At 36.2% G+C, this 19,888-nt stretch overlaps 2 protein-coding genes across 3 annotated transcripts; one reads left to right on the top strand and one right to left on the bottom strand.

Annotated features, from left to right (window-relative positions):
* Positions 1,167 to 5,073, top strand: LOC109848497 (uncharacterized protein At1g04910-like). Its single transcript, XM_020418011.1, has 8 exons — positions 1,167 to 1,500; positions 2,936 to 3,008; positions 3,099 to 3,172; positions 3,252 to 3,340; positions 3,436 to 3,568; positions 3,653 to 3,882; positions 3,986 to 4,462; positions 4,560 to 5,073. The coding sequence occupies exons 1-8, from the start codon at positions 1,294 to 1,296 to the stop codon at positions 4,759 to 4,761; spliced, it is 1,485 nt and encodes a 494-aa protein (XP_020273600.1). The 5' UTR covers positions 1,167 to 1,293; the 3' UTR covers positions 4,762 to 5,073.
* Positions 5,636 to 9,831, bottom strand: LOC109848495 (probable proline transporter 2). 2 transcript variants are annotated; one of them, XM_020418010.1, is made up of 8 exons: positions 9,529 to 9,831; positions 9,265 to 9,437; positions 8,592 to 8,816; positions 8,404 to 8,498; positions 8,111 to 8,300; positions 7,764 to 7,888; positions 6,858 to 7,073; positions 5,636 to 6,231 (listed from the first exon to the last, which is right to left on the bottom strand). In XM_020418010.1, exons 2-8 carry the CDS (start codon positions 9,353 to 9,355, stop codon positions 5,851 to 5,853), a joined length of 1,323 nt encoding a protein of 440 aa, XP_020273599.1. In that variant the 5' UTR covers positions 9,356 to 9,437; positions 9,529 to 9,831; the 3' UTR covers positions 5,636 to 5,850. The 2 variants fall into 2 exon arrangements, with proteins under 2 accessions (XP_020273599.1, XP_020273598.1); XM_020418009.1 differs by having other exon boundaries at positions 9,265 to 9,424.

Raw genomic sequence — 19,888 nt, 5'->3', positions numbered from 1 at the left:
CCCGGGAAAAAAAACAAAAAACAAAAATATTTCTTCTTCTCCTTTTTAGAGCAAGTCCTTGTAGATGACCTAAATGCTCACAAAAAATTTCCAATACGCGCGGAAGAAGGGACTGAATGACTTTGACCCAAGTCAAAGGTCTTGAGGTAGCAATTGATGCGCAGAGATCCAAGCCGGCCCAAGTCTAAGATAGTGGCGTACCAGCAAAATTTTTTTTAAAGAGAAATACCGGCAACTAATAAACTGTTTGTTTCAAGTTGTTTTTTTTTTTAATTTTGGGGTTCTCTAGTGGAAAATTAAACACATCAAATCTCAATTCTTTTTAAAAAAAATTTTATTCAAAACCTTGCAATCCTACAAATTTATTTCACAGAGGATTGATGAAATATTTCAGATTTGCTTTCTAAAATTTTTAATCCTATTATATCCTGAAAAGAGAATTTACATTAACCTAAAATAAACTTGAATTACTAAGTGAGACAAATATTTTTTAGACGAAGTGCTTCAGTCCTAAAAAATTCTCTCTCCTCTATTTTACTAACAAGTTTCCTACATGTCACCTTTTTCTCAATGCGAATCTTCAATATTTGGAATTTTTTGCCAAGTTATAAATGCCAATGCGCACCGTCAAAACTTAACAAGGACGACAAAAATAAATAAGAAACAAGAATACAAAAAAAAACCATAACAAAGACTTATATATACTGATCTCTCCATTTTCCTCTTGTTTCCATGATAATAACACATAAGACTCACTTTTTGACTTGTTTGCATCCAGACACGGCATCGTCGAACAACGTTGTGCTGGGTCCAGTTGCGTATGTATCGGGCATTTTGGATCCGTCCTTTGCCAATCGGCGAAAAAAACCAAGTCCTCAGGATCCTAACTTGATGATATCAATGCACAAAAAGTTGAAACTATCTTAAACAAATAAATACTTTATATATTGATGTTGATGCTTAATTGAGATTTTAACTAATTAAATTGGAAAATTCAGTTTCGGTAAGAAGCAACTGAGTCTTATACATCCCAACGTGTTAAACTGCCAACCCCACCACCCCACCACTTATTTAGCCCACCTCCACAAACAATCCAAACTGAATCGGCCATAATTAATCACTCCTTTCCTCCTCCTCCTCCTCCTCCTCCTCCTCTCTGTGATGGCGAAAATCCCCGGGCTCAGCCAGAGCTCAGCAAGGCGTGAGGATCGCCGAAACTATCCAGTGAAATGTTTGTTATTATGTAGAAAAGCCAGCAATAGGAGCGGGAAGATTTCGGAGTATGCGTGGAGAATGGGATTGGTGTCGTTCTTGTTGTTCATATTTGCAGTTGTAGGCATGACGAAGGTTTCGCAGATTGGAGGAGGGATCGGAGAGAGGGCTACTTTGGTGCATCGAATTATTGTCAGCAGAAGCACGGCATGGAGTTTGAGAGAGGAGGAAGAAGATGAGAATATGAGGAGCATTAGGGTGAGCACCGAGAGACAATCTCAGCGTTCGGTACGTACAATTCTCCTGTCTTTTTCATTTTTGTCCAGTGATCCATATTCATATCCCAGCCAACAGAATCACCGTGATATATATGTTTGTTTCGTTCGTCCCTTCAATGCTTTTGTCATATAACATGACTTTAGTCGTGTTTCTATATTTGTTTTGCAATTTGTTTTGGTTATGCTCACGCCCTTTGCTTTGGAAGATTTAGTTCTCAATTTAAACATGATTAATGTTTACTTGCGTCCTTTTTTGGGTTTTCTTCTTTAGTTTCGTTATTAATAATGTTTGTAGTTTGCGCACTGCTCTGCATTAATATTGAATTATTGCTTTAATTAATTAGTTGTGTTTGGGACTATCGGAATATTCTTATAGGTCGACCACAAGCGAGACTTACATATTTTTAAGTGCAAATGAGATATACTTAGTCAAAATTCCAATAAAGGTAACCAGCAAGCATTTTCTAAAGTGTTTGTCAAGTTACGCTTTTATCAAAATAATAGGGATTGCTTTAGGTTAACATAGCCAGATTTCTTCGAGTTGGTACGATTATATCGATCATGTTAATTGGAGAAGATTGTAGTATCTTTTCTTTAGCTTTCCTACCTTACTGAAGAAATACCTCAGGCTGTAGCTGTATGGACTTGTACACTCCCTACGATGATACGAAGGGTCATGTTGAGCTGAACTTTTCTACATCATTAAAGTCGTTTGAAGTCCAATCCATTTTATAACCTTAAAGCTTACAAATTCAATTCCAGGTGACAGGTTTGATCATGTTAGGCGATGGAGGCTTCATACTATTGCTTAAGGGCTTTAGATAAGACTTAAATTCAAGGAAATAAATGATATGCAACTAATTCCATCATGTTAGGTGTTACCTCAGTCATAATCATTACCTCATTCATATTCTAGGTCGGCAATCAAAAATTAAGCAAAACATGAGAGAATTCAAGTTAACCAGCAGCTCAAGGTTCTTACCTATCAATCAACCTATTAATTTAAAAAAAATAGTAACGGGTTGCTTGTCAACCGCAAATCAGCTCTACACTCATACTTGTTCAATCTTTGCATAGAAGGGTGGAAGCATCTTAATATATTTTTTCCAGAACAAGAAGCTATAGGAGTTTCCTTCAGATTGCAATGTATAACACTTTTTAATTAACAATTAGGATGAATCATTAAATAAAAAACAGAGCCGGGGAGGAAATTAAAACTTGGTACGCTAGATAGATATGCCAATCATCTGAAAAGTTTATTTCACTAGGGATACCAATGGCAGACAACGATATCATATAGGATGCAACTCATTTGTAGAAAAATTAAAGAAATATAATGATAAATTATTTTCACATTGATTATCAGTCCTTGTAAGTGGGTGGTTTACAATTTTATTATGGTTCTCCATTTGTCTGATTTTGTTCTCCCTTCTGTTTTTACACAGATCCCTGAAATCTGGATGAAACCGAGTAGTGAAGGTTATCATCAATGCATTGAAAGGCCAAAAGATAAAACCTGTAAGTTGCATCCTACATATCATTCTCTTCATAGACTTTTACAAGTTCAGAAGAAAAACATTTTACGATAACGATTCAGTGCTTTTTCAGGGATTCCTGGCACAAGGACGGACGGCTATCTTCTAGTTCATGCTAATGGTGGTCTAAATCAGATGAGAACAGGAGTAAGCATCATACCCTATAATAATTCTTGTGGAATAATGTTGATGTTTCGATTATGGAAGTGTTAAATGTCCAATGCAGATATGTGACATGGTGGCTGCTGCAAAACTAATGAATGCAACATTGGTTCTTCCCTTTCTCGATCATGCTTCCTTTTGGACAGATCACAGGTATGAAATCTTGTCTTCATAAAAATGTAAAGAAGTATTTTGAGGGAGCAATCTAGGGCTTCGAACTTGATCTTTGTTTAAAATATGATGTGCAGTGAATTCAAGGATATATTTGACTGGAAACATTTTGTAGATGTATTGAAAGATGACATTGAGATAGTGGAGTCTCTACCACCCAAGTATAAAGCTATAAAGCCCTTCGTGAAGGCACCTACTTCCTGGTCCAAGGTATGTTTTAGAAGCTGTTTAGATACATGGACTTGTGCTATGATCGAACAGCTGGATATGAAAAACATTCTCCTATTTCTGCAGGGCTTTTATTATAAGAACTATAAGAAAATTCTAAAGAAGTATAAGGTGGTGAAGTTTACCCATACAGATTCCCGACTTGCAAATAATGGCCTTGCTCCTTCAATCCAAAAGCTTAGATGTCGCGCAAACTACAAAGCACTGCAATATACACCTCAAATAGAAGAATTGGGAAAGACAGTTGTCAAAAGACTCAGAAATAGGAGCAACTATTACATTGCCCTCCATTTGAGGTACTTTAAATCAATCAGATTTTTTAGATTTTTCCAAATAGGAATGTCTATTACAAGATGCAATTATTTTGATGAGATTTATTATTTCTCCCCCAAATTACAGATATGAAAAGGACATGCTCGCTTTTACTGCTTGTAGTCACAACCTAACATCAAATGAAGCACAAGAACTCCAAACCATGCGTTATAATGTGAGACATTGGAAGGAGAAAAAGATCAATGGCAATGAAAGGCGAAAGTTAGGAGGTTGTCCAATGACTCCCAGAGAGGCTGCTGTTTTCCTCAAGGCTATGGGTTATCCTTCTGCAACAAACATATACATAGTTGCGGGGGAAATTTATGGTGCTCATAGCATGGATGCCCTCAGAGCAGAATACCCAAATATTCATACACACGACACCGTAGCAAATGCCGAGGAGTTAGCACCTTTCAAGATGCACCAGAATCAGCTTGCCGCAGTGGATTACGTTGTAGCACTGAATAGTGATGTTTTTGTGTATACTTATGATGGCCATATGGCTAAGGCATTGCAGGGTCATCGGAAATTTGAAGGATTTCTCAAGACAATCAGTCCTGATAGGTATGTTTGCATGGGTAGTGGTTTTAAAGTTCTTGTGTTTCTTTAATCAGATTTTAACTGAATACTAAAACATTGAACTGTTTTGGAATCTCTACAGACAAAAATTTGTCAAACTAATAGATGAACTGGACAAGGGGGCTATAACGTGGGAGGAATTACAAAGTGCAGTAAAGCAGCATCATGCTCATAGACTTGGAGGTCCCTATGAGAGGAGACGGGGAGCAAATCCAAGGCTAGAGGAGAATTTTTATGCAAATCCTCTTCCAGGATGCCTTCACAGACCACAGCGAAAATTTTGAAAGGTTACCAAAGAAGCTCGACACATTTTGCCAGGATTGAGCATTTGGATAACAGGGTAACTGTGCTTTGTAAGATACAGCAACCCCTGCCCTTCGTGCTATAGAAATGAGAATTTGGGATAGACCTTATCTAACCTTTCCAGATGCTCAAATACTTTCCTCATCTGGTTTCTTCTTAACAAAGTCGGTTGTATATATAATTTTATACAACAAATTGATGATGAGTTGCATAGACATGCATACTTCTATTTTTGAAAGAGAATAATTCTTTGGAATAGAAAAGGTTAATGAAAGCGGAACTTGCACCAATACTTTCAGGAGTTGTAGGATGTATTCAATTTAGTGGATTTGAAGTCCTTTGATTTTGATAAAAGGCTATTCTAGTTAAAACGATAAATCTTTCTTTCAAAATAGATAAATCTTTCTTTTAAATTTACTCTTGGCTGGTAACGTAGCTTATGCACTATTTTACTGCATAGAGCTTCAAAATTTAACCTGCAAGCGAACATGCTTTTAGTAACATCACTTGATAACTTCTCAACTTCTCTTATAATCTTCATACTAGAATTTGATTCAACCATTCCACGATGATCAAGGGGGGAAAGGTAACTAAGATTCTTTAACAAGCTTGGGAGACTTGCGCACAAACTAATCTGGTTTACACATTATCAGACAGTGGATATAAATAATAAGAAAAGAATTCTAAAGACAAACATCAAATTCAATCATTTTTTGGCAAGAAAATAACAGTAATTCAGATGCAATTTCTATGGCATGGCAGGAGCTAAGCAGTGTCTTCGCTTAAAGCGGAAGAAGCAACCAGAATAACATAAATACTGAAGTATTTTCTCAAGGGAAAAAACACCAAAGAAACTGAAATGACATGAATGCGACAAAATTTTACTGCAAGAAGTACAATCAATCGGTATATTTGTACAAATAATCAATCGATGAACTATCAGTATGCCACATTCTAGTTGACAATTGTTCTTAAATGAACAGTTACGGAGGTAGGAAGAGGAACAACAGATTAATCTGATACGAAGGTCATATATTACTAGAAAAGAAACTTATCTTTCATCCAGGACCTCATAAGTCAGCGAACAAATGATATGTTCTAGAATCAACTACAATGAGTCTTATTGCTGCAATTGCAGCTGCTATAGCCAAGCAGCTGAAGCCCACAACGTTTAGCCAATGCCAAGTTTTCTGCGTTGCTGAAAGCTTGTTCTTCTTTGCCTTTAGATACATGTGATTTGCAAGAACAAAAGTAAGAGGGAACGTGCTCAAAGCTCCAGTAAGGCTCATGAAGTCTCCAAGAAATGGCAGCAAAGCAGCTACAAAAGTATTTACGGTGAGGTAGCCTCCTCTTACAAGAACCCTAAATGATACGTTGTGGAAGGAGAAAGCATTGCCTTTTCCTCTCCCATACTGTGTATCCAAGTATTCATACATTGGGCTTGCAAATATCTGAAAACATATGGAGTAATATGGTCGGCATTAGAGAAGGATAAATTCACACAAATTCATTGACATAATGCAGGAACACATTCTGAACTTTAGGGGAACAGCATATCCTACAGATATATCTTTGGTCATTCTCTTTTTATAGAAGTAGCTATAACAGAAGCATGAAAACAAATATTTTGTGCTATTGAAAAGCAAAAAGTAACAAATGCATAGGATTAGTATCTCAAATGAAACAATATCAGGTAACTACAATTGTTAAAGACAGTTGTAAAGAGAGTGATTTAGATGGATTTTGTTCTAATTTAACAGCTTTATATGCTAGAACTCAATGATCTAGCATGAGTACTTAAAAGTTCCAATATGGACTTTAATTTTTTTAATATGACAGCTTCAAATTATTGGATTGCTCGTAGATATCAGATGCTCCACACAAAGTGCACCAATTGTATTAGCATTAAAAAAAACACATGGCACGGACATATATTGCAAAGAACAAACATTTTATAGCTACATAGTGATCTTTTCAGAATGTAGGGATGTCTATGTTTATGAGGGATGTCTATGTTTACGAGAAAAACAAAATTATGGTATATGAATGAGACTTGAGAGGGAGAATATCAACTCACATGCAAAGCAATAACAGTCTGCAAGAAGGCTGCAGCATTGGCCATTGTCTTGACCCAAACTGGGCCATTTACGCTGTTGAGGAGATAAGTTGATGTTGAGGAGCCATACGCCCAATAACCCACAAAAGTGACGGCATATAATGGCAAGACACCAACAGTGAATTGAAACCAAAGTGCTTTGTCCATGTTCCTAATGACAGGTGGTTTTACTGTGGCCTGCAATAATAAAAGGAAGTCAAGGCAATAAGATGGTGCCTACAGAGTTGAGTACAAGTTCATGACTTCACATGCAGGTTCACTTCTCATAAATGAAAGAGGCTATATATAAAGGAAATGTAAGAAGAAATCTCCAAAATGACTCTTAAGTTAAGTCCCTCTAACCATTAGACCAAAACTCCGAAGTTATGGTAAAGATCGACAATTATAGTTCTATATTAATTGTAACATCCCCTACAGGTTGAGCGCCCTTTTTTACAGGTCGAAACCTGGACTCGGGTAACGGTGTCAACTTTTAGAAAATCCTTTAAATTCGTGGCTATATATAAAGGAAAGGTGAGAGGAAATCTCCAAAATGACTCTTAAGTTAAGTCCCTCTAACCATTAGACCAAAACTCTAAAGTTGTGGTGAAGATCGACAATTATAGTTTTATATTAATTCTAACACCCCATTGCAGGTTTGAACGCCCTTTTTTACAGGTCGAAATCTGGACTCAGTTAGCAGTGTCAACTTTTAGAAAATCCTTTAAATTTGTGGTTAGTGGGATTTGAACCCGGGTTGATTTGATACCATCTTAAATTAGGTTCCTCTACATCAAAACTCCGATGATATTATGAAGATCGAGGATTATAGTTTTATACAAATTCTAACAATGACAATAACTTCTAATGGTATTTTTATAAAACTACCTGTATTTCTGGCAGCATTCCTGTATTGTAAGCAAAAACTAGACTCGCCACTGCACCAATCGTACTGAAGATCTTACTCGTATGAGGTCCTGGTATATTATAACCTCGAGGGGGTTGATTTACTCCTGTATGAAGATCAATCACATAAATGGGGGCATAAGTTATCCAGAATAAATGAAAGAACCAACCAAATGAAAGAATAAACAATTATATGAATGGGTTTGCCATGTTCATGTCCAATGGAAAATAACTGAATGTGGCAGCATCCAAATTAGTCTGATAATATAAAGACAAACCAGGTAGGAATATGTAAGAAAAATAATAAAAACAACAGAAAAGAGTAGTACCATCCTTGAGAGAGAGCACAAATGCTATAATAATATACACGAGACTAAAGAATGTTGAGAACCCCAACCAAAGCCTCAGTGCCGATAGGTGAGGTATCCCAAAAGCAAACAAAGCACAAACAAGCCCAGCAATAGCAATACAATATGGAAGCTTCAATGCGTCATCATCCCTGTAAAGCACATATATTGCCTGAAAACAAAATTAATCAGGTTCCGCCATTCCAGCCAGCCAATGTACTTGTCTTCTATCTAATAAGTACAAGATGATCAATGAAAATAGCAATAAGCCCTACCTTTAATGCCTGTCCAGCCAAAATAATGTAACCCGTATTAATCATAAACAAGTTCACATATTGCAAACCCCATGTAAGTGCGTACATCTTTCTTCCTGCAAGAACAAACAAGAAGCTCGAAACCTGTAAGCATAAGGAACTTCTATCCGGCTTAGTTCACCTGAAATTCACAATATGTACTCACATACCGTAGATATGACCAGCGAGATCTCTATATCGGATGTGCCGTTTACCACCAATCTCATGAAGATGTGAAACAAGTGTGTTTGCATAAAGGGATATTGCAGCTGCCAAAACTAAACCAACAACACCTGCTACCCATCCTAAAGGAACCATAACGGATCCAGAGTATCCCAATACATATGCACTGTTTATCCCAGTAGTCAGCACAAATCCAACTTGATACCAAGGGTCTGATAATTCCAGCAAATGGAACTAAAAAAAGTTAGCTTTTATTACTGTAGAAAATGGGTAATTTACGGATAAGTCCCCTCGTCTGTATCTTAAGTAGCACTTAACACTCCTCAACGATGAACTATTTTATTAACTTAACAAGTCCATGAGGAAGAGGGGGTTATTGCACAATTTATTCTTTCAAAAAGTACTAACCCGGGAGCGTCAAGTGAATAAAGTACCGAAGATACAAATGAGGGTGTTATCTGCAATTTACCCTAACATCCTGCGTTAAAAAGACCTAATCCTTCCTCAGCACAGAAAGGATCACCGCGAATACTGTCACAAGCTTATCAGACTTAGATTCAGTTATCTTGCTTACAAGAAAATGGATTGTTTTGCATCATTAGAGCTTGGAGGTGATTAATTTGATATAAAACGTACGGAATCAGGAGAGGGTAAACCAACCGTGACTAATCTGATGAGCAGTCTCATCAGCTGCTTCGATCCGCGATCCTTTCTCCCCCCCAACATCCTCCGTCGCCGTCGCCTCCGCCATCGAATCCGGTTCTCTGCCTCCCAACAACAAAGAGGTGACGGGATCCTCCTCCGCCAGCCTCGGCGCTACCTAAAGAAACAAACTTTGACAGCAAGAACGCACTCAAATCCAGCGAATCTGGAGGGTAAACCGATTCTGAAACCAAAAAAAGGAAAGAACGAAAGCTGGCTTACATCTGATCCCATCACAAGAGGAGGTTAATATACGGAAAGATCCGAGAAATTTTGTGGGCCTGATTCCACTCCAACCGCCGCTGTGAGTCTGTGATGCGACGGCCCACGCTCCGAGGAGATGGCTGTTTTTTTTTGGATAAGAACCCAGGTCCGGTTGCGGGGGCTCCTTCCCGTTAATGGGTTTGATTGAGGAACCGAACGCGGAGGATTCGGTGGTTAATAACAGAGCGCGGGGAGAAGTGTTAAAACAAGGGCAGTTTGTTTGCAGCAAGCAAGCAAGCTGTCGCTTCATTAACGGACGCTGGGGATATGTTTGTTTATTAATTTAATTGATGGTGTTTCATGTGACGTATAAAACTTGCTTTGTAGTTGTATCGTATGACAGCGACTTCTGAAGATTTGATAGGCAAAAGTTTTTTTGGGCCAATGATCGGCTCAGACATACCCTTTTTCTCCCCCCCTCCCTTTTTCGTGATAGCGGGTCAGATATATTCCTTCACGGAGTAAACCAAATTATTGGTGACATCTCAGCTACCGAACGGTGATATACTCTAATTTTATTTCAGAAAACGATTCTTTAAAGAGGGGTGATAGGGGCACACCCCCAACCACACCCTCCACCACACCTCCTCTCCCTCTATAGTGCATTAGGCCTCACATCAAATTTTTAAAAAAATTTGATGTGGTGCCCAATGCACTATAGAGGGAGAGGAGGTGTGGTTAGGGTTGTGACCCTAACATTTCTATTCTTTAAAAGGTTCTAGGAAACATAAAAGGGACTCTAAAAGCAACATTCTCGTGTGTTGCTGCAGCCCCTTCATTTTTTCTCCCATAGTTCAGCCTCAAAAAGTGTGACATCTTATGATGCAGGTTTTTTTAAACAATTTTTACTTATGGACTAAGCATAGAGAGATGATAAAAAGTAAAAAAATCCTAAAATATTCTTACCTACTTTATTCTTTCATGTTAGGTGTATTTAGAATTCTTGTTATATCTATTTAGAGTTCTTGTTAGGTCTAATTTCAGCTCAATTTAATTCATATAAAGTCTAATTTAATTCTTTTTAAGTCTAATTTAAATCATATTATGTCTAATTCAACTTGTTTTAAGTCTAAAGTCTAATTTAATTCTTTTTAAGTCTAATTTAAATCATATTATGTCTAATTCAACTTGTTTTAAGTCTAATTTAATTGGACTTAACATTTAAGTCTAATTTAAATCATATTATGTCTAATTCAACTTGTTTTAAGTCTAATTTAATTGGACTTAACATAAAATTAGAGTTTAAAAAACTAAATTAGACTTAACATAGATTTAAATTAGACTTAAGAGGAATTTAATGTTAGACCCTAGAGGGGGGGTGATTAGGGTCTTATGCTAATCTAATCCGATTAAATGCCAATTAAAAATAATTAACAACTATATTCTTGCAAGATAGGTGTACAATCTATAATGGGCAAGAATATGCAATATACAATACAATATGATATATGTATAGGATATGTAAACTAACACAAGGGGTAAACAATCTAAACAAGATAGTGGATGATATAGAAATGAGCAATGCACAATAGCGATATAAGATATGAACATAAATATGAAAGAACGCCAAAGCACACTCAAACAAGCAATATGATCACGGAGTTCGGACCTTCCGTCCTACGTCTCCGCTCCCCACTCCCGGGGAGAAATCCACTATCACAACCGGGTTTTCTACGCTCACCCGAATAACGTTTACACCTCACAGTGTCGGTTTTCAACGCTCACCGCGGGTTTTCTACGTTCACCCGAATAACGTTTACACCTCACAGTATCGGTTTTCAACGCTCACCGATCAACGTCACTCCTCACACTCGGTTTCTAGCTCACCGAAAACCTCACTACACACTCGGTTTCTAGCTCACCGAAAACCTTACAACACTCACAAAGTAAATACAACAAATTTGTTCTCTACAATAGATGAGAACACAATGTAGCACAACTCAAGGTTACAATCTCTCACCACCCAACTATACTATGTATGAAAGATACAATAAGCTCAATGTGGGTGTGTGTATAACAATGAGTAAGTAAAACTTAACTCAATAAGAACTAGCAATAAGAATTGATATGAAATTCAATAGTAAAAATGCTAGGAAATAGAGTTAAGGAAACTTCTCTATAAACACAAAGAGAGGATGATGAAATGTTGAAGATGAACTCTTCAATAGCTGATTGTAAACTCCTCTTTGTAACAGCAAACCAAAACAAACTTAAACCAAACAAAAACAAGCTTAAACCCTTGTTTAAAACCTTGTTTAAAAACTTCTTTAAAAACTTCTTAGCTTAGTTGAAAAGACATCAGCAATGGGGTATATATACCCACTAGAAATCTCAGCAAAAACCCCCAAAACAAAATGACCAAAAACCCCAGCAAACAGCTCAGAGAAAGAGCCGTTAAAAAGCAACGGCTATATTGTCGGTCGACCGAAAATTCCGTCGGTCGACCGATGAGAGCAAAAACACGAAGAAAACGTTCTGGACCATCGTCGGTCGACCGAAAATTCTGTCGGTCGACCGATTTGAGCTCTCGGTCGACCGGACCGGTCGACCGATGACTCTCTGGAAAAATACTAACGAATGGTCAATTGACCGGTCGACCGAAAACTGACATTCTAGAAAAATCGGTTTTAGAGCTGATTTTAAAACACTGTTTAAAAATATCAAATAAATTCAGAAAAATGTAAAACTTTGGGGAATGATTGTAGACATGATAATACACATGCTACAAAAACTGGTTTTCTAAAAAGACTTCCCAAATGAGAAATATCATCATTTTACAAAATAGTCCAAAACATGAAAACCTGAAAATTGATATTTTGATATTTTGACTTAAACAACATTTTGAAACCTTATGAAATGATTGTATAGACTTGATAAAAGATATAATATGTTGTTATGAAGTCTATAACCTAGAAATGCAATATTTTCATAAAATTGCATATTCTATGCAATATATTCAAAACACTAAATATGATTTCATTAAATATAAGCTTGTTAAAGGTGAAATCATATATAGGCATATAAACATGAAACAAAATAGTATTTTCCAATTCTATTCATTTGTTTCATAGTAAAACTTGAAAACTATCAAACCAAAACATATATGTATATATATAACTATATATATACAAAAACCAAAACGTGTATGTGTGTATATGATTGAGCTTAAAGTACTAACACACATAATATAAATTCCTAAACTAAATTACCCAAGCAATGATCTTGATCTTCAATAAGCTTGACTTGGTAATCTCGCGGATGAAGCTTGAACTTGGATCTTGAACTTTGAATAGCAAGGCTTCACCGACATTCCGCCAACCTCCTTTGGATATGATCGTTGAAGCTCTATTCCATCCATCCTCCAACAACGTTGTTTGTCTACAAAACATAGGAATGCACAAACACTAGACAAACAACATTAGTAATAAATTGTTTGTTAAACATCATCAAAACAAGAAGGCCAACAATCTCCCCCTTTTTGATGATGACAAACAATTTACAAAAAGGAATATATGCATGAAGGAAATGAACATATACAAGATAATAACTCACATGCATATAAACAAACAAGATAGATATACTCACAATATTTCTCCCCCTTTGACAACATCAAAAAGGGGACAAAAGAATTAAGAGAGCGAAAGCTCCCCCTACAAATAAGCATGGGTGAGTATGAAGCAAGTATAGGGATTGCTCCCCCTATCAAAATGCCATATGGAATATATGAAATGAATATCATGGCAAACATATGTGAGCATGCATAAATAATATGCCAAAAATCACTCACATTCAAGAGATAATGAGAACATATATAAATATATCAAGATGAACATATTGTCTCATATCAAAAAAGCCAATGTATAAAATAGATTTATGAAATCAAAAGAAGAGAAACATGAGAATCATGTAAAAAGTTTTCAAATAAAAATTTTAGGCACATATGCATTTTTAGAAGTAGAACATAAATAGTCATTTATAAAAGAAGCTGTATTATTTTGTATGTTCTTTACTTCTAACATGGCATTATCTCTTTCATGAGTTAAACTAGCAACGTTTGAAGTTAAAGAAACATGATCCAATTTTAATTTTTCATTGTTTTCTTTAAGGATCACATTTTCATTAGAAATAGTTTCAAACTTAGATGCTAACAACTCATGATCGGATTTCAAAATTTCATGCTTGCTTTGTAAATTAATGAAATCATTTTGCAATTTGTTAAAGGCATGTAATAATTTTTCACTAGCACAAGCAAGTTCATCATTAGGTAAATCATTTATGGTTTCGAACTCGCAAACCTCACTAGGGCTATCGCCTAGTGGCCGTGTGCATGATGCTCCACATGAACTTGAAGCGGGATCCTCCAAAGCTTGTCGGATCGCCTCCAAGTCTCCTTGATGTGCTTCTATAAATATCCATAAGGTGTAAGCACTATCAAAATGAACAAACTTGTTAGACATAGATGAGTTAAAAGCATTTAACAAATATTCTAACAAAATGTTGTTCATAGTAAACATGCGATGATCATTTTTATTCCACTTGGATTTCTCCAAAATGGGCACAATATAAGCATCATCTATAATTTCCCATAAATCAAAATGTTTAGATCTAACAAATAGTTTAAATCTAACACACCATTGGGCATAGGGGAAATTGTCTAATCTAGGAGCAACACTAGAATCATAGCCTAAACAAGATGCATCATTCATATCCATAATTTGTAAAAATATGCAAGCAAGATACAAATGCAATCAAAACAAGATTAGCACAAAAATATAACTTGGATCTTTAACTCAAGGCGATTAGACCTTAAATCAAAGAGCACCAAGCTCTGATACCAATTGTTAGACCCTAGAGGGGGGGTGATTAGGGTCTTATGCTAATCTAATCCGATTTAAATGCCAATTAAAACTAATTAATAAGTTATCCTAGCAAGTATGAAATACAACAAGAATATAAGCTAGGATAAGCAATATGAACAATGAGATATATCCTATATGATAGAGATATATGCAAGGATATATAAACAACACAAGGGTAAATAATCTAAACAAGATAGTGGATGAAATAGATAATGAGCTAATGACAATGGCGATATAAGATATGAACATAAATATGAATGAACGCCAAAGCACACTCAAACAAGCAATATGATCACGGAGTTCGGACCTTCCGTCCTACGTCTCCGCTCCCCACTCCCGGGGAGAAATCCACTATCAACCGGGTTTTCTACGTTCACCCGAATAACGTTTACACCTCACAGTATCGGTTTTCAACGCTCACCGATCAACGTCACTCCTCACACTCGGTTTCTAGCTCACCGAAAACCTCACTACACACTCGGTTTCTAGCTCACCGAAAACCTTACAACACTCACAATGTAACAAATATAAATTTGTTCTCTACAATAGATGAGAACACAATGAAAGCACAACTCAAAGTTACAATCTCTCACCACCCAACTATACTATGTATGAAAGATACAATAAGCTCAATGTGGGTGTGTGTGTAACAATGAGTAAATAAGATCAAATCAACTAAACTCAAGTATGAAATCTAGCTTAAGAACAATGATAATCAATCAAGTATATAAATGTAAAGCTAGAGTTTGAGTTTAGAAAACTTCTCAATTTGATAACAAGAGATGGAGGGATGATAGTTGGAAGCTCAAACTTCAATAGATAATCTCCTCAAGCTCTTGTGGAATTTGATTCACCAAAACAAACTCTCAATTTGCTTAAAAGCTTTTTAAACACACTTAAACCAAACTAAAACCCTTGTTAAAAACTTTATTAAACTTGATTAAAAACTCTCTTGGTTGGCTTGAGAATTGAAGGCAATAGGATATTTATACCCTCTCATAACTCAGCCAAAAACCCCAAGCAGAAAGACAAAACAGCCCCCAGCAACGGTCAAAAAACTAGCCGTTGGAAGCTGAGAGAATACTCGTCGGTCGACCGGAAAATTCGTCGGTCGACCGAAAATTTTCATCGGTCGACCGGACCGGTCGACCGACAGCTATCTGTCAGCCCAGTGAACTTTTGACCTCAGGTTCGGTCGACCGGTGCGGTCGACCGAAATCTGACACATGAAAAAAACTGTTATCTGATTTTGAAACACTGTTTAAAAATATCAAACAAATTCCAAAAAATGTAAAACTTTGGGGAATGATTGTAGACATGATAATAAACATGCTACAATGACTGGTTTCGAAAAAGGACTTCCCAAATGAAAAATATCATCATTTTGCAAAATAGTCCAAAACACGAAAATGTAAACATGTGAATTTTGATATTTTGGCTAAACCAACTTTTGAAACTTTACAAAATGATTTTATAGACTTGAAGAAAGATGTAAACTATTGTTATGAAGTCTATAAACAATGAATGTAGTATTTTATCAAAATACACATATAATGCACTAAAACATGATTTCATTTAACTAACTAAAATTGATATTGATGAAATCATATATATGCATATGAGTATGAAACAAAAATATGTTTTCTAATTATATTCAATTGTTTCATAGTAAAACTTGAAAACTATCAAACCAAAACATATATGTATATATATAACTATATATATACAAAAACCAAAACGTGTATGTGTGTATATGATTGAGCTTAAAGTACTAACACACATAATATAAATTCCTAAACTAAATTACCCAAGCAATGATCTTGATCTTCAATAAGCTTGACTTGGTAATCTCGCGGATGAAGCTTGAACTTGGATCTTGAACTTTGAATAGCAAGGCTTCACCGACATTCCGCCAACCTCCTTTGGATATGATCGTTGAAGCTCTATTCCATCCATCCTCCAACAACGTTGTTTGTCGTGTGTGTATATTATATTGAGCTTAGAGTATCTAACACACATAATATAAAACCTAAACTAAATATACCAAAGCTTGATCTTGATCTTCAATAGGCTTGACTTGATATATTTGCGGATGAAGCTTGAACTTGATTTGAACTTTGAATAGCAAGGCTTCACCGACATTCCGCCAACCTCCTTTGGATATGATCGTTGAAGCTCTATTCCATCCATCCTCCAACAACGTTGTTTGTCTACAATAAATACTAATACACAAATACTAGACAAACAACATTAGTGGTAAATTGTTTGTTAAACATCATCAAAACAAGAAGACCAACATTTAACATTATTGAAATTAGACTTAAATTTTCGTGTTAGGTCTAATAAAAGCTCGTGTTAAGTCTAATTCATGTTAGGTCAGATAAAAATTCGTGGTAAGTCTAATTTTATGTTAGGTCTAATAAAAGTTCGTGTTAGTTCTAATAAAAGTTCGTGTTAGTTCTATTTTGTGTTCGTGTTAGTTCTAACTCGTGTTAGGTCTAATTGGTGTCCATGTTATTTAGTTCTATTTCGTGTTCATGTTAGAACTAACACGAACACACAGTTCGTGTTAGTTCTAATTCATGAATTATAACTAATACGAACAAGTCCAATTAAATTAGGCTTAAAACAAGTTGTATTAGACATAACATGATTTAAATTAGACTTAAAAAAATTAAATTAGACTTAATATGAATTAAATTGGACTTAATATGAAATTAGACTTAATATTAAATTAGACTTAATATGAATTTAATTGAGCTAAAATTAGACTTAACAAGAACTATAAATAGAACCAACACGAATTCTAAAATGGACATAACATGAAAGAATAGAGTAGATAAGGGCATTTTAGGGTTTTGTACTTTTTATCCTCTCTCTATGCTTAGTTGGTAGGTAATAATTGCTAAAAGAGGACTGCGGCACAATATGTTACACTTCTTGGGGCTGAACCACATAGGACAAAAGCGAAGGGACTGCAGCACATGAAGATGTTGCTTTTGGGGCATTGACACAATTTTCCCAACATAAAAAGAATTAAGACAGCAAGTTCATTTTTTAATTGGAGTGATTCTCTAATTATTTTAATAATAATAGTTAGTATTATATACTTAGGGGCTGTTTGGTTGGCTGGTAAACTAAGAAAAGGAAATCAAAACATTTGACACACTCATGTGAATGTGTTTGATTTTTTTTTCTTGTGTTTGGTTGTGTGAGGAAAAAAGGATATGTTGTGCATGTAGGACACACCCATTAGTAGTCTAGTAACATAATAGTGTCATGGGTCCCAAGTTCAAGGAAACTCATATCCTTTCAAAAAGTCATGAATTGTGCTTAAAAACATGTGAATTGGTCACACAATCTATTTCTCATGGGTAATCTCTCAAACTTAGATTTCTAGTAAATGAACCATTAGGAACCTTAATTCAAATTAGTAGTGAAGACTGTCATGTAAATTAACTAATTACAAAAAACTAAAAAAACTGTATTGAGCATCATATTATATTTCCAAGTTTGGGATTACATTTTTTATTTCTTAATACATCTATAAAGAGATGGATTAGCGAATGCTTTATTTTTGAGAGGTTTACTTGTTTTTATCTGTTTGGTTAGATTGCCTTTGATGTTTTCGATTGTTTATGTGTCTAAAATGAGCTAAATAATGTTCATTTTTCTTCTACATCAACTATTCAGTCAACCTCTCGCTAGGGGTGGATCCCACCTCTGAGGAAGTGATGCCACGTGGCACGAGTTCCTCATAGGTGTTTCATATGACATTATTGACCCTAAGACTAGAGCCAGTGAGTTGAACCATTGGAAAACATCTGCATCAAATTTCCATATTATTTGAGGGAGAGGGATCCATTGGGGCGGTTGGCAGAGGGAGAATTAAGGGAGAAGGAGAAGAGCTATATGGGCCCGTTTGGTTGCTAAAGAGGGCTTGAGAAAGTCTGTCAAAACTGATAAAAACTGTCAGTTTTAACAGGTTTTCTTGCAAAAACGTCACTTTTAGGGGTAAGAGGGGTTGAAATGGGCAGAAAGCCTGCCAAAACTGACAAAAACTGTCAGTTTTGATAGGTGGCGTTTTTGCAAGAAAGCCTGTCAAAACTGACAGTTTTTGTCAGTTTTGGCAGGCTTTCTGCCCATTTCAACCCCTTTTAAACGCAACCAAACGCGCCCTATGTGTATTACTTTGGCTTTCTCGATTTGTTCTGGGATGCAGCTGATGATGGTGATTTGCTTTCATCTATGTGAAAATTTCACAAAAGTCCGCCTAAACCTTTCTCAGCATTTGACAAAACTCTTCCTAAATGTTATAAATTCAAGAAATCCCTAAATTGAAAGAGCAAAAAGTTGTTAAGTTTAACAAAGAGTAAGTTTGTCAAATAAAAATGAGTAATGATGAGCCAATAATTTCTTGATGACATGCATTTAGAATGACGTAATTAATAGTGTTTTGAATGATGCAATTATATATTATTTCATGATGTTCTGTGACAAATTTGGTTAATTGTTAGTTATGTGGTGACACCTATCCTTTGAAATCTTAGATTTGACGCTGCCTCTCGCTAGAAAAAAAAGAAGAACGTTATGAAATAGTGTTTTTAAGAAGTAATTTGCAAGTAATAGACTTCTTTTTCATGAGAGCAAGTTTTTAAGAAGTAATTTGCAAGTAGCAGTCTTCTTTTTTCATCAATTTGATCTTTAAACGATGCATTCAATCAATTAATTGCATTTGATACCGTTACTTCGTACCCTATACCAACGATATGTCAATGGAGCCGCGCGCGCAAACACAGATGTGATGCGCGCACGCAGTCGCACTCAAAGCCTAGCAAAACCTCTCATCCGCGGCGCGCGCGCCCGCCGCGCCCCCTGTGCAAGAAACTACTTCATGCTCTACTAGCAGCAGCCGATCCGCAGTCACGCACGCGGCTCGGCGCCCACGTCATCCCTCCTGCGGGCCACCGGCACGGCGGGCCCGCAGCTTTCCCGTTCTACGATGTCTACCACATGTCACCCTCGACCGCACCGCCCGGCCAACACGTCTCACCGCCGGCCAAACCCCCCTGGCCCCGTTCTCTCGGGCCCAGTCTTTTGATCACTTTAACTGGAGAATTCAGTAAGATCATCTTTTTCCTCGTTTATCATCTTTCGCACGCTTATCTCTGTATGGCTGCTTTGTCGATGGAACATTTCTTCAAAAATTGAACCATTAGTTTTTTATTTTCAAAAAAATGACGTATTTTATCCTATTAATATTTTAATCAAAGCCGACGAGATTTGGATTAGACCAGATTATCACATAATACAAAAATAAAATAGTCGGGTTGCCAACCCCGACTATATATTAGGAGGAGTGTTAACGCCTTAATTAAGGCCTTTAATTAGGGTTTAAACACCCTCCTAATAGTCGGGCGTTTGGCACCGCCCGACTATTTAGCGATAGTGATTAAACC

The sequence above is a fragment of the Asparagus officinalis genome, chromosome 7 (assembly GCF_001876935.1).
Source record: "Asparagus officinalis chromosome 7, Aspof.V1, whole genome shotgun sequence".
Lineage (NCBI taxonomy): Eukaryota > Viridiplantae > Streptophyta > Magnoliopsida > Asparagales > Asparagaceae > Asparagus > Asparagus officinalis.
This window is presented reverse-complemented; position numbering and strand designations above follow the sequence as displayed.

Excerpts from the sequence above, each read along its gene's own strand:
- LOC109848495 (XM_020418009.1), bottom strand. Across the intron at positions 8,817-9,264 it reads TGCTCATCAGATTAGTCACG|ACCCTTGGTATCAAGTTGGA; the intron begins GTTGGTTTACCC and ends TGGAATTATCAG. Across the intron at positions 8,301-8,403 it reads TGGCTGGACAGGCATTAAAG|GCAATATATGTGCTTTACAG; the intron begins GTAGGGCTTATT and ends TTTTGTTTTCAG.
- LOC109848497 (XM_020418011.1), top strand. The coding sequence starts at position 1,294 with ATGGGATTGGTGTCGTTCTTGTTGTTCATATTTGCAGTTGTAGGCATG. Across the intron at positions 3,341-3,435 it reads TCCTTTTGGACAGATCACAG|TGAATTCAAGGATATATTTG; the intron begins GTATGAAATCTT and ends TATGATGTGCAG. Across the intron at positions 3,883-3,985 it reads TACATTGCCCTCCATTTGAG|ATATGAAAAGGACATGCTCG; the intron begins GTACTTTAAATC and ends CCCAAATTACAG.